This window comes from Bos javanicus, chromosome 20, assembly GCF_032452875.1.
Source record: "Bos javanicus breed banteng chromosome 20, ARS-OSU_banteng_1.0, whole genome shotgun sequence".
Classification (NCBI taxonomy): domain Eukaryota; kingdom Metazoa; phylum Chordata; class Mammalia; order Artiodactyla; family Bovidae; genus Bos; species Bos javanicus.
The window spans coordinates 23,740,224-23,754,853 of NC_083887.1; the positions used below are offsets into that span (position 1 = coordinate 23,740,224).

The 14,630-nt window shown below is 36.1% G+C and overlaps 1 protein-coding gene across 1 annotated transcript in view; it reads left to right on the forward strand.

Moving 5' to 3' along the window:
* The window catches only part of DHX29 (DExH-box helicase 29), a 47,313-nt gene that overhangs the window by 17,842 nt on the left and 14,841 nt on the right, over positions 1-14,630 (forward strand). The window contains exons 7-17 of the mRNA XM_061393516.1: positions 168-294; positions 990-1,148; positions 1,765-1,930; positions 2,192-2,315; positions 4,236-4,844; positions 6,147-6,290; positions 10,698-10,874; positions 12,211-12,351; positions 13,325-13,469; positions 13,597-13,714; positions 14,331-14,415. Coding sequence (XP_061249500.1) covers positions 168-294; positions 990-1,148; positions 1,765-1,930; positions 2,192-2,315; positions 4,236-4,844; positions 6,147-6,290; positions 10,698-10,874; positions 12,211-12,351; positions 13,325-13,469; positions 13,597-13,714; positions 14,331-14,415 — 1,995 coding nt within the window. The remainder of the gene's footprint in view (positions 1-167; positions 295-989; positions 1,149-1,764; positions 1,931-2,191; positions 2,316-4,235; positions 4,845-6,146; positions 6,291-10,697; positions 10,875-12,210; positions 12,352-13,324; positions 13,470-13,596; positions 13,715-14,330; positions 14,416-14,630) is intronic.

Consider the following 14,630-nt stretch of genomic DNA (forward strand, 5'->3'; position numbering starts at 1 on the left):
ACCTACAGATTTGCGCGTTTGTATTATTTCTCTATGAAAAATTGCTAAAAGATTTGTTGGACCGAAGAATAAGATCAAAAGATAACAGGTTTTGATACAATACATTGCCAGTAGATAAACTAATCTTGCTCTTCGTTTCTTTGTCATCATCTTATTTGGAACACCAGAATGAAAGGTACTTGCACCTTGCAGCTAAACTTCTGGATGCAAAAGAGCAAGCAGCTGCCTTTAAACTAGAAAAGAACAAGCAAGGCCAAAGAGAGGCTCAAGAGAAAATAAGGAAATTTCAAAGAGGTAAACACTTTAAAATTCTTAGATGTATTAATAAGTCTTTTTTATTGGCTTTCCTAGGATGGTAGTTGCCTCTTTTTTGTATGTCTTCTCTTTCCTAACAGTTTACACTTGGGGTTGGCAAACTTTTGCAACAAGCCAAATAGTAAATTTAAGTTTTACAGGTTGTTATGATTACTCAACTCTGCTACCACAGCATAAAAGCAGCCATATACAAGACATAAGCAAATGGTTATGTTTTCACAAAAGTCTATGGATGCTGAAATTTCATATAATTTTCACATGGCACCAAATATTTCTTCCTTTTATCTTTTTCAACCAGTTAAAGATGTAAAAATCATCCTTAGCTCACAGACCATATGGAAATAGGTAGCGGGGCTGGATTTGGCCTACAGCCATAGTTAGTTAACCTGAAGTGTACACCATAAAACACTATCTCCACTCAAGAAGGAGAGGTGAATATAATTCCATGAGAATTTACTTTTAGTGAAGATGTTTTTCCTGGCCTTCTACATCTGTTAAGTGATTTGTTCTAAAAATGTTAGTATATAATGTGAAAATAAATTGCCTTGAACTTCTAGCACAAATTCCTAGTAGGAAGGAAAAAGAAGCAATGTTTTTTAAAAAAAATTGCAGAGTAAAAAGGCATGAAAAACAAATATGAATAAAAACAAAATAAGCATCATTTTTTTTGGTAGAAATGGAAACTTTAGAAGATCATCCAGTATTCAATCCAGCCATAAAGATTTCATACCAACAGAATGAAAGAAAGAAGCCTCCTGTAGTCACAGAAGGAGAAAGTGCTTTGAACTTTAATTTATTTGAAAAGTCTGCAGCTGCTCCTGAAGAAGAAAAAGGTAAAATGAAGGGAGAGTGTTCCAAAGTGTAATTTGTAAATAGTAAAACATCAAGGACTATATAATTGAGAAATTGTATTAACTTTGTATTCCAACAAACTACAAAAGATGGCAGTAAAGTTACACTTCCACATACTTTCTTGGAAAAGTAATAATTATAATAATTTGTTTAGCATTTTGTGATTACCAACATCTGGCTTCAGCCTCATCTCTCTCCAGTTCAGACTCCTGCCAGAATTATCTTTCTGTAACACAGATCAAAATATGAGTTTCTGGTTAAAAATGTTAATCAGTTAACAAGTTCAAACCTTCTATTATGGCACTGACGATCCTTTGCATTCTGCCACAGTCTGCCTTTCCACCTTATTCTCCCAGCTATGTACTACAGCTGTATCATTCTTAAAACATATATTGTTTCATGGCTCCATGACTTTGCTCATCCTATTATCTCCTTTTAGGCCAGCCTTTCCCTTGCTCGAATCAGGTCTGTCCGTCCTTTTCTCACCTATTCTCTTAAAAAAAATCTGTTCCCAAAAGTGAGAGAACTTTAATCCTTCAAAAGATATTCTGTATTACTACATAAGCATTTTTAAAGAACCAATCTTTGTCATTTTAGAGAAAAAGAAAGAACCTCATGATGTAAGAAATTTTGACTATACTGCTCGAAGCTGGACTGGAAAATCTCCCAAACAGTTTCTGATCGATTGGGTCAGGAAGAATCTTCCCAAGAGTCCAAATCCTTCCTTTGAAAAAGTTGCAGTAGGTAGATACTGGAAATGTAGGTATGTTTTTGGTTAACTGAGTGAACTTTTAGAAAAATCTAAGATGAAGATACTTTTTTTCTTATGAGTTAAGTAGGTGTTCAGGAAGCTGGTTCCACATCTCTAGGTTGATAGTGCCTATAAATCATTAGCTAGTATTAATATAGTGTTTTCTGTGAGAATATTTAATATAAATAACGTAAACTACAGTTCAGTGTTAATGGGATTCTGACCATTTTTACTTCATCAATTTTATTTTAAAATGTCTTTGGCTTCTTTTAGGGTGAGGGTAATCAAGTCTGAAGATGATGTCCTGGTCGTGTGCCCTACGATCTTAACAGAGGACGGTATGCAGGCTCAGCACCTGGGAGCTACTTTAGCTCTTTATCGTTTAGTGAAAGGGCAGGTAAGTTTTTATAGATCCAAGTGTCTCAAAATTCATTTGTGGAGTAATGGGTGTATTTTGTCAACATAAAACTATCTGCATGTGGAAGGTAGTATTTAATCGTGGCCCTTTGTGCCAGTTTTCTCTTCACTGAATGCTGCTTCTGAGTAGTCCTTGTTTCTTGCTTATTTATAATTTTGACTTTGTCTCATCTCCAAACATAGTTCAAGCTTTCTCTCCTTGGACCAGAGGCACTGAACCATTTGGTCCAGCTTTGCAAGCTACACTGATTTAAAGATTAAAAAACTGTGCTAGAGTGATTGAATTAAGGAGAGTTTTTAAACAATTGTTTTCCTTTAACGTTATATTGTCTCTCGACTTTAAAATACAAGACATTGGTTCCAGTTTTCACTTTTAGGTTATATCGACTAAAGCTTCCAGTTTAAGGAAGGATGAAAATAAGTATTACTGAAGAGAGCACTTTTAAGAGAACACTATGCTCTTTTTTTTTGGTTGGGAGTATTGTCAACATTTTCTCTTTGTAATAAACGTGTATATCTTTCTTCCTGGTGAATTAGAACTACTGAAAATTTAGACACTGATTAAGTGGAATTCCAAATAATAATTCTTTTCCATTTTCTCTCAGTAAAAGTTCTTAATGTCTTTATTTCCCTTGTTTTGCAAAATAAGGTATCATAAGGTAAGCTTAATTGATGGAAATGACTGTCAATGTTTCAAAAATAATTGTGGGCTCTTAATAAAACAGAGGCAGGATAACTTAGATTCCATCCAATGGAGTTCAAAGTAAAATACTTTGACTTGTAATATACAAATGGAATCTCAGCGGGGACTTTGAGAAATGCTTTGTGGATCATCTGCATATTTAAATAGCACCACTATGAAGTGAAGTGAAGTGACTCAGTCATGTCTGACTCTTTGTGACCCCATGGACTGTAGCCTACCTGGCTCCTCCCTCCATGGGATTCTCCAGGCAAGAGTACTGGAGTGGGTTGCCATTTCCTTCTCCAGGGGATCTTCCCGACCCAGGGATCGAACCCAGGTCTCCCACATTCCCGGCAGACGCTTTAACCTCTGAGCCACCAGGGAAATAGCACCACTATAGGAATAAATAATAAACATGTGTTTAATAGTTTATTGTGTTCGAGAATAAGCACTCGGAGAAGGCAATGGCACCCCACTCCAGTACTCTTGCTTGGAAAATCCCATGAACGGAGGAGCCTGTTAGGCTGCAATCCATGGGGTTGCTAAGCGGCGGACACGACTGAGCGACTTCACTTTCACTTTTCACTTTCATGCATTGGAGAAGGAAATGGCAACCCACTCTAGTGTTCTTGCCTGGAGAATCCCATGGAGGGAGGAGCCAGGTAGGCTACAGACGGAGCCTGGTGGGCTGCTGTCTATGGGGTCCCACAGAGTTGGACACGACTGAAGTGACTTAGCATAGCATAGAATAAGCATTGTGTTTGATTAACTGAAAGTTTACCTCAGAGTATGCATATAAAGGAGGTATAATTATTAGCCCCATTTTACAAATTTAGAAACTAAAGACACCAAGAAGTTGTTACTTGCCCAAGGTCACACAGCTAGTAAGTCCAGAAGCCTGAATATATATGCTGTTTATAGATTTGCATCATATGCATGTATGTGTGCGCTCAGTCATGTCTACTCTTTGTGACCCCATGGACTATATATAGCCCACTAGCCTCCTCTGGCCATAGAATTTTCCAGGCAAAAATACTGGAGCAGGTTGCCATTTCCTACTCCAGATATGCTGTATATCTTTTACTAAAATACGGTAGTAACCTACTAGTTTAAGAGCTATTTTAAGAAGCAATAGCTATTCTTTTCATTTCTAACCTATTGAATTTTGGTATCCAGTAATTAGTCAACACAACGTATTACTATTTTTTTCCTTTATAGTCAGTTCATCAGTTGCTTCCTCCTACTTACCGAGATGTTTGGCTAGAATGGAGTGATGCGGAAAAGAAAAAGGAAGAATTAAATAAAATGGAAACCAATAAACCACGTGACCTTTTTATTGCCAAACTTCTGAATAAACTGAAACAGCAGCAGCAACAGCAACAACAGCATTCTGAAAATAAGAGAGAAAACTCTGAAGATCCTGAGGAATCTTGGGAAAATTTAGTTTCTGATGAGGATTTTTCTGCACTGTCCTTGGAATCAGAAAAGGTGGAAGATTTGGAACCTGTTAGAAACCTCTTTAGAAAGTTGCAAAGCACACCTAAGTACCAGAGACTTCTAAAGGAAAGGCAACAGTTACCTGTGTTTAAACACAGGAGTTCAGTTGTTGAAACTCTCAAAAGGCACCGGGTTGTGGTGGTGGCAGGTGAAACAGGGAGTGGTAAAAGTACTCAAGTGCCACATTTTCTCTTAGAAGATCTGCTCCTGAATGAGTGGGGAACAACTAAATGTAACATCGTCTGCACCCAGCCCCGAAGAATCTCAGCAGTGAGTCTAGCCACAAGAGTGTGTGATGAATTGGGCTGTGAAAATGGACCTGGAGGAAAGGTAAAATGTTGTTCAACTCTACCTCAGAGAATGATGATATGACATTACTTACCTGTGCTCTTGGGATCCAAATGGAACCTGTACCATATATGAATTTTGACCAATACTGTTTGTTCAATAGCACATCTCAAGTGCTTTTCATGTTTTCTTTGATAGGTATGATATGCCACTCTCCTTTATAGGAAAAGGATTGTAAGTAATTATCATTAAAATTCTCATGTAAAAGGAAAAATATATTCACTTTAATAACTGAGTACTCCAATATATTACGTTACTAAGTTGACCATTCAAAGAATATAAATACATACAGGTAAATTGTAATACCAGATATCTCAGTATCTGGAAATCTTTTCTGTAGGATATATTCCTGAATGATTTTCATTAGCTCAATGAACAGAAGCAAAAAACAATATAGAAGACTATATCAGACTATTTTCAAATCCTATATATAAAAAAAAAAATAGAAAAAGGAACTTAAAATACCTGTTGTCCTGTGTTTGGGGATAAAAGTGTACACAAAACTGGCCAAACCTTAACCAGAGTGACTGCAAAATGTAGAAATTAATAAAATTGGTTTAGAACCAAATATAATGAATTACAAGTTCATGTAATTCAATTTAATTATGCTTTGAATTGTTCTTTCTAGATAGGTACTTAACATTTTTGTTTATCTTTAAGTTAGATAAGCCTTCATTAAAATTTTATGTGCAAATTTTTCTGGATTCTCTTATGACATGTAAGGGGACAAAGGGCACAATTTCTGTCTTATAAGGAATTTAAATTAAGGGGATGACAGACATGTTTACAAACACAGCAAAGGAATGACTGAAGGAGTAAGAAAGAAAATGTGATGGAAATAGAAGTGACTTCAGGATTCTCATCAGGCACCACTGGTTTTTAATGGTTGCAGCTTTTATGAGATCTTGATAGAAGAGTAGACTTAAGTTGTAGGAGCAGATCTAAAATTCTGTTCCTAAGCACCTCAATATTTTGCTCCAAGATAATTTCATAAGAAATTGATTAAATCTATTAATATTTCCATAATCATGTTAATGGTACTCAAAGCAGGAGAACAGCTTTTTGTTTGAAAATTCTGAAAAAAGTTTTTTCTTGTTTAAGTTGCCAAAACAAATTTTATAGTTTGGTATAATTGAAAACATAGGAAAGTAATAAATGGCACTAAACAGATTTACTTAGACTGCTCCATATAGGAGCAGGGCCAGCACCTGTACTTCAGTCTCTAAAGCTTATTTCCCAGATCATTTGTGAGAATCCAGTCTTGGCTCTGTGTTTTCCCTTCAGAATTCTTTGTGTGGATATCAGATCCGGATGGAGTCTCGTGCTAGTGAATCTACCAGGTTACTCTATTGTACAACAGGGGTTCTGCTAAGAAAACTTCAAGAAGATGGTCTCCTAACAAATGTGTCTCATGTTATTGTAGATGAGGTGAGTAGATTCTATCGCTGTATGTTCAGGAAATGATTCTAAACATTTTTGTGTTAAAAAGATGTTACTTCTAATACTAGGTAACATTTTTTTCATTTTTACTAAATGCCAAGCACTTTACATGTAATTAGTTAATTTCCTCTAACAAACAGGTCTCATGCTAATTGATACATTTAACAAATACTGTAGAACATTTGCTGTATGCCAGGGGCTATTCTAAGGACTTCATGTATACAACTTCATTTAATCCTTCCAGCAATCCTTCATTTAATCAAAAGAAATAGATATTATTATCCCTATTTTAAAGTTGAGGAAACTGAGGCACACAGAGTTTATATAGCTTACTCAAGTTCATACAGTCAGTAAGTTCTGCAGCTAGGGGTTCAAGCCTAGGGAAGCCGGCTGCAGACATCTCTTATCAGTTAGTGTGTGTTAAACTGATTTGCTTTGTACATAATTTTTTGAAGAAATTATATATATAGCATTTTAGTTATTTAAAATTTTTTTTCAATTTTCCCTGATGTAAAGTTTTTATGAATTTAATTCACCAAGTTCAGAAGGCATTAGTGAAAGTTCAATCATTCTTTGATTTTTAATTAATAGATTTAATTAACAGATTTTTAATTAATATATTAAGTATAGATTACTGGGTTATTTTCCTCCTTTTGGTTAGTAAGTATTAGAAGTATAGAGAGATACAAAAATGAAAATAAAAATTATCTGTAGTCTCATGATTCAGAAAAAAATTAATGTTGCCATTTGTACATTTATATATGTATTTTTTTATAGTTTGTATATTCACTTTATAATTCTCTCACATCATTAGTCTGCAAAAATACCATTTTTAATAGCTTTATAGAAGTGTGTTATTTGGATATCCCATAATTTATTTAACCATTTTCCTGTTGTTGTACTAGTTCAGCTTAAGATGTTTTTAAATACAATATTTCGGTAATAGGTAAGTGATAGAAATTCAAGAGAAAGAAAGAGGATGTATGGCAGCTCAATTGAGCATGCCCATGGGTAACTTCGGAGAAGGCAATGGCACCCCACTCCAGTACTCTTGCCTGGAAAATCCCATGGATGGAGGAGCCTGGTAGGCTTCAGTCCATGGGGTCGCTAAGAGTCGGACACAACTGAGCGACTTCACTTTCTCTTTTCACTTTCATTCATTGGAGAAGGAAATGGCAACCCACTCCAGTGTTCTTGACGAGAATCCCAGGGACGGGGAAGCCTGGTGGGCTGCTGTCTATGGGGTCACACAGAGTCGGACACGACGGAAGTGACTTAGCATGGGTAACTGCTCCTGGCAGTGATGGGTGTAGCCATGTTTGTTAATACCTGGATTTTAGCAGTATCATCAAGAATCAACTTACAATGCTAATTTGTCTGTTTATAATGAGAATTTTTTTCTGTTAGTTAAGATGAAATATTTGCATCAGCCAGTAGTTTTTCTGGGCACTCCAAATTATCAAAAAACTGTGTATGTGTGAGTCACTCAGTTGTGTCCAACTCTTTGAGACCCCATGAGCTGTAGCCCGCCAGGCTCCTCTGTCCATGGAATTCTCCAGGCCAGAGTACTGGAGTGGGTTGCCATTCCCTTCTCCAGGAGATCTTCCCAATCCAGAGATCAAATCCAGGTCTCCCTCATTGCAGGCAGATTCTTTACTGTCTGAATCACCAGGGAAGTCTGTTTAGTAAATATATATCAGAATGAATCCTAATTTAAAAGTTAGACCAACTGCAGGGAGCTGTTCTTTGATGGTTTTGTAGTATTAATAGCAGTCTGTAGACCTGATTTACTGAACTGTGCTTCAGTGTGATACTCTCAGCCTCTTACTGAACAGTACAATAAGAGAAAACCCAGTGAAATTCATTATCATGTTAAATATAATGATGAAAGAGATGCTGGGACAGAACTCATTATATTATTCAGGAGCTTCTTTATAAAGATGTTTAGGATGATACTCTGACTTTCTTATTAGGAATAGTTGTGTGATTTGTTTTAGTTTATGGTCAGTGTGAGAGTTATGCAGCTTTTCCTCTGGCAGCTGTTATGTTTACAGCCAATCTTTTTGCCCACCTCTCTAAAATGTACTTAATAAAGTATACATTTTATGTCTTATCCTCATTTAAAATTTTCTTTTTTAAAAAATCAATATTTGGGGACTTCCCTGGCAATCCAGTGATTAAGACTCCATGCTTCCACTGCAGGGACACAGGTTCAATCCCTGCTTGAGGAACTAAGTTCCCACATGCAGAGCAGTGCAGCAAAAAATAAATTTTAAAAAATGATACCTGTATGAATTACCATCTATTTGAGGAGGTTCCCCAGATCTGTTTCATCTATCAGAAAATATTTCTCTCAAGCTTCAGATAATATCCTGATCAAACCAGTAAAGTAAAAATATCCAAAATTATTCCTTCTTTCTTGCATATCCTCTAAATCAGGTCACCTGGACTTTGTTGAATTTTTTTGAATACTTCTCTCATTCATATACTTCTCTCTGTATTTACTGGCATTGCCCTCATATATGCTACCATTATGTTATTTAATTACTTAATAAGCTTCTAATTAAACTGCCTACTTTCTGTTTTGTTCTCTTCTACATTCTTCACATTATAGCTAGAGTTACCTTTTTTAAAACAAAGTTCAAACCACATGATGCCCCTACTTTAAAATATCTTACTCACTATCCTGACTCATTAGGATAAAGTCTCAGCTTCTTAACAGAGTTTACGAGACCTCATATGAACAGATTACTGAGCACCTCACCCTCTCTGTCTCTTGCCCATTCCTCATCTCATGCTCAAGGCATTATTTTTGTTGCATCATTTCTTGAAATGTAGTATGATCCCACTGTCCTCCATGATTTTGCACAAGTTATGTCCCATGACCACTTCTCTCCCTTTTTCATACTGTTCTTTCCTCCTTTTTTAAAAACTCATTTCAGTTCTCACATAGATATCAATTCCCTCTTAGCAGCCTTCCTGACCACCTGAATTAGCTACCCCTTGCTGTACAGCAGGAACTAATACAACATTGTAAATCAACTATAACTCCAATAAAAAATATATATATATAAACATATATAAAATATATATATATAAAACAAAACCAAAAAAGAATATTAGACTGAAAAAAAACCAAAATAGTTGCCCTTCATATATAATTTCAAGCCATCCTATACAGAATCCAATTATAAGGCTATAAACTCTGAAATGACTATTTCAGTCATTATTCCCCAGCATCTAGCACAATGCTGAGTACTATTTGTTGATCTCCTCTGATAGCCAATCACTCTATGAAATTTGTATTGTTTTATAGGAGAAGAAATAGGCCCAGGGATATTTGAATAACTTTCCCAAAGTCATATTTTAATTGATCAAGCCAAGAAGAATTAAGCCTAAGCAAGCAATTCCAGAGTCTGAACATTTAACCACTATTGCCTCCCTTCCACGCAAAATGATCAAACCTATTTTAATTTTTGTTGATCAAACCTGTTTTAGTTTTTGTTATCTCAATGTATTCTATCTTTTGTATGCTGCTTTAAATCTCAAGAAATAAAATGGGGTAGAAATAAATCCAGTACAGCAAATGGCAATATAGACTAGTACATCCAGCAGATACTAAGTTCTGACAACATCCCATGTTTTAATGCTCTTTAGCAAGTTTACAGTGCTCATCCCTAAAATGCATCTGTTCGAAAAGCATAAAACCCATTTTTTAGGCAGTTGATAGAACCTGTCAGATTCATACTAAAATAATTCCCCCTTTGCAGAAAAGTGTATAAACGATCTGTCTTGCTGCAGTTTTGTGTCTGTTCAATTATATATTAGTGGCAGAGCTTTTAAGCATTACACTGGCTTCTGAGTGAAATTTGGGAGATACTTTAATCTTATCAGCTGAACAGTTATAGACTATCTCCTAAGGTAAGAGTCTTACTATCATAGCTAATCTTGTTCATTATATGCTGATTTTTACTGACTTCAGTTTTAAAGAGGGTGACTTTATTTTCAGTTTGGAAGATCTACCTCATTTGAAACACAGCTTCTCTCACCTTCTCTATGTATTGACTGTATGTAAATATTGATTAACTTTTAGTAGATTTGAAGGTCTGATTGTTTTAACTTCTTAATAGACCTTATTATGTAAGGGCTTCCCTGGTGGCTCAAATGTTAAAGAATCTGCCTGCAATGCAGGAGACCTGAGGATGATCCTTTGGTTGGAAAGATTCCCTGGAGAAGGAAATGGCAACCCCTCCAGTATTTTTGCCTGGAGAATTCCATGGACAGAGGAGCCTGGTGGGCTACAGCCCATGGGGTTGCAAAGAGTTGAACACGACTGAGCAAATAACACACACAGACCTTATATATGACTGTTTTTTTTAATTCTCTTTATACTAGGTTCATGAGAGAAGTGTCCAGTCAGACTTCCTACTAATTATCTTGAAGGAAATTTTACAGAAACGTTCTGATTTACATTTGATTCTCATGAGTGCCACTGTAGACTGTGAAAAGTTTTCTACCTATTTCACACACTGCCCTATTCTGAGAATTTCCGGAAGAAGTTATCCTGTTGAGGTAAGTTTTTTTAATAATGCCTATGTAAACAGAAACTACGTGCCCACCAGTGAGTGTCCCCAGAAGATAGGCCCTTAAGTTTGCTGCTGCTACTAAGTCGCTTCAGTCGTGTCTGACTCTGTGCAACCCCATAGATGGCAGCCCAGCAGGCTCCCCCATCCCTGGGATCCTCCAGGCAAGAACACTGGAGTGGGTTGCCATTGCCTTCTCCAATGCATGAAAGTGAAAGGGAAGTCGCTCAGTCGTGTCCGACTCCTAGCAGCCCCATGGACTGCAGCCTACCAGGCTCCTCTGTCCATGGGATTTTCCAGGCAAGAGTACTGGAGTGGGGTGCCATTGCCTTCTCCCCCTTAAGTCTGAGTCTAGAACTATTCCTAAGGTAATGCAAGCCAAGAGAGGACCTGGAGCTGGCCTTGGGAATCAGATAGTTGAGCTGCCTTGACTAAGCATGGGTGGACTGGAAGGATTGTGCTGAATGACATACCTCAGGTACACAGCATAAAACACAGTTCTATAGCAAAGCCAAATCTACATCCAGATTGGGGTCACTGCCTAACAATAAGGAACTGCTTTTCCACCATGTGGAAGTCGGATATGAGAGTTGGAGTATAAAGACGGCTGAGCGCTGAAGAATTGATGCTTTTGAACTGTGGTGTTGGAGAAGACTCTTGAGAGTCCCTTGGACTGCAAGGACATCCAACCAGTCCATCCTAAAGGAAATCAGTCCTGAATATTCATTGGAAGGACTGATGCTGAAGCTGAAATTCCAGCACTTTGTCCACCTGATGTGAAGAACTGACTCATTGGAAAAGACCCTGATGCTGGGTAAGACTGAAGGCGGGAGGAGAATGGGACAAACGAGGATGAGATGGTTGGATGGCATCACCGACTCGATGGACATGAGTTTGAGTAAGCTTCAGGAGTTGGTGATGGACAGGGAATTCTGGCGTACTGCAGTCCGTGGGGTCGCAAAGAGTTGGATGCAACTGAACTGAACTTTCCACCCATCCCTCAAATTGAGGGGGATTTGTCTTTGAAGCTTTCTTCTATTCTCAATGTTTGCCCTTTTGGTTCAGCTGATAAACAATCTTTAAATTGATTTTCACATGTAAAAAATATACATCATAATGTACTTTGTCCTAGAACTGCTAGGGACAGATACACATCTATATCAGGCAAGTTCTTCATTCCCAAATAATGCAGAAAAAATTTTTTTTCATAATATTCTAATTAGCATGTGGTAACATTCAGGAAGCTAGCAATCCCTTGTTCTCTTTAAGATGATATTTACTGAAATGAATTTGAGCTCACTGTTGATATGCCTTCATCTGTGCAGGTTTTTCATCTTGAAGATATAATAGAGGAAACAGGCTTTGTACTGGAGAAAGACTCAGAATATTGTCAGAAATTTCTGGAGGAGGAAGAAGAAATAACCATTAATGTTACAACCAAAGCAGGGGGAATAAAAAAGTATCAGGTAAGAAGAAAACATTTTAAAAGACATCTGAGGATGATGTCCAAGGCACAAACTACCATAAGAGTTTTAAAGTCATGTGGCTGGCACAGTGCATTCAAATACATTTTGTTAGAGGAATAACAGATACGATTATGAGCAAATTTTAAAGATAATTTCTTTAATCTTTGTTTTATTGACTCTTTTACTGTTTTTACTTACTGTTTGGTTTATGATATTTGCTTTATCTCAACACCTTAAATTGGCTGGCGCAGGCCCAGAGTCTAGATCCCTGCCACTGGTTTTCTTAAGAGCCTTTGTGCTGGCATTAGCCATCCAGGGAAGCACAGTTCTTCATAGAGAGTTAGTTTAGTCTGAATGACATAATTTTAGGAATATCACAAAAGCTATGCTCCTGCATTTTGACCAGTGGTACTATTTACATGTTTTCACTGTATCTACAATATTTCATTCATCTAATGGACAAATTTAGTTAATCTTTTAATTAAGCAGATAAATCAAGGAAGCAAAAACTAAAATCTTCTTAAAACTGTAGAAACAGAGATTAGAAACAAAAGAAAGACGTCAAAAAATTAAAGATAGTATTTCAAAGGAGATAGTTGGAACTCAGCAACCAAAGTAGAATCTAGAATGAGGCAGGTGTAAATTACTTAGTAAAGTTATCACGACCTCTTGGCCTGCTTTTCAGTTGCCACAGAACAGTGCAGCCATTATTCTGTTTTTCTTCATTTCTTTAAGTGTTTACATGCCAAGATTAAAAGTTTTGCTGTACTTCAGGGGGCTGGGTGAAATTAATAGGATAGAGATGAAATTTTATCATACTTTAATACTGTTAAAAATTGTATTCTTGCTATATTTTAATGAAATAATGGTGACAGAAAAATATAGATTTAAATAAACGCAAGTAGCTCGTTTTTTCCTTCTTTGTCTTTACTTCATATTTTTGTTCAGGTTTTTCCTATTATGTTTCTTTTAGGAATACATCCCAGTTCAGACTGGAACAAGTGCTGATTTAAATCCATTTTACCAAAAGTATAGCAGTCGCACACAGCATGCTATTCTCTACATGAATCCTCATAAAATCAACCTGGATCTCATTTTGGAACTTCTTACATATTTAGGTATGTACCTATTTCTAATGTGTCTCCATTTGTTTTGATAAAACTTTTCTACTAACTGGCGATGTTTTATTAATATTTTATATGCTGTTCCTTATTTTTGAATACTGTATCTTTCAAAAAATTTCAGACAGAAGTCCTCAGTTCAAAAATGTTGAAGGAGCAGTACTGATCTTTTTACCAGGCCTTGCTCATATTCAACAGTTGTATGATCTCTTATCAACTGACAGAAGATTTTTTTCAGAACGGTAACTACAGATCTTCATTATATTCCTGGTAGTTTTAAAATAGAGCAGTGTTTTGTACATTAAAATTCTTGATCAGAGCTTTCAAAGTCTTTTCACCTTTATTTAAAATTGTCCATGACAAAGCAATTCTTATTTTAACTTTCTGTTATAGCATTTTATCTACTAAAAATTTTAGGTACTTTTTCTACATTTGTTTTATTTTCTTAATATGATTTAGCAGAGGGAAACTTGTAGTTAAGAATAAGATGGTGACTCCCCTCCCCACCCCGTGGGATGGTGCAAAACCCCAACAGCACTGCAGCTTATCATCCACACAGACTGAGCTGGCTCTTTACTGTGTTTGTTTTCATATAGTTTATTACTGCTGTTATCATTATCACTTTGGCATCAGAATATATTTTTTAAAATTCTTTAAACCCTACATTCATATAATTCATATTAAATTTTTTCTCATCAATGAGTATATATATATGATTCTCAGAACTTTTGTGTGTGTTTAAAATTTTTCATAATAAAACATTTTTAAATTGCTTCCTATTTGCAAATAAATTTTGTTATTCTTTGCAGTGTCTTCTAAAGAGAAACTCTTGCTAAGAACTATGATTTTAACTTTCAGATATAAAGTGATAGCTCTGCATTCTATTCTTTCAACTCAAGATCAAGCTGCAGCATTCACACTTCCTCCTCAAGGAGTCAGGAAGGTAAAACTCAGTACATCAAATTTATATGTGATCCACCTGAGAACAGTTCATGAAAATGACTCCCTATCATCAAAGACAGTTATTAAGTGCCCTATACATGGCAGATTCCAGATGCTCCACAGTCTAATATCATCAAAAATGAACCCAATATTAAAATTCAATTATATTTATATTATGTTAGGTGTTTATATTATGTGTTATCAATAACTTTAGAG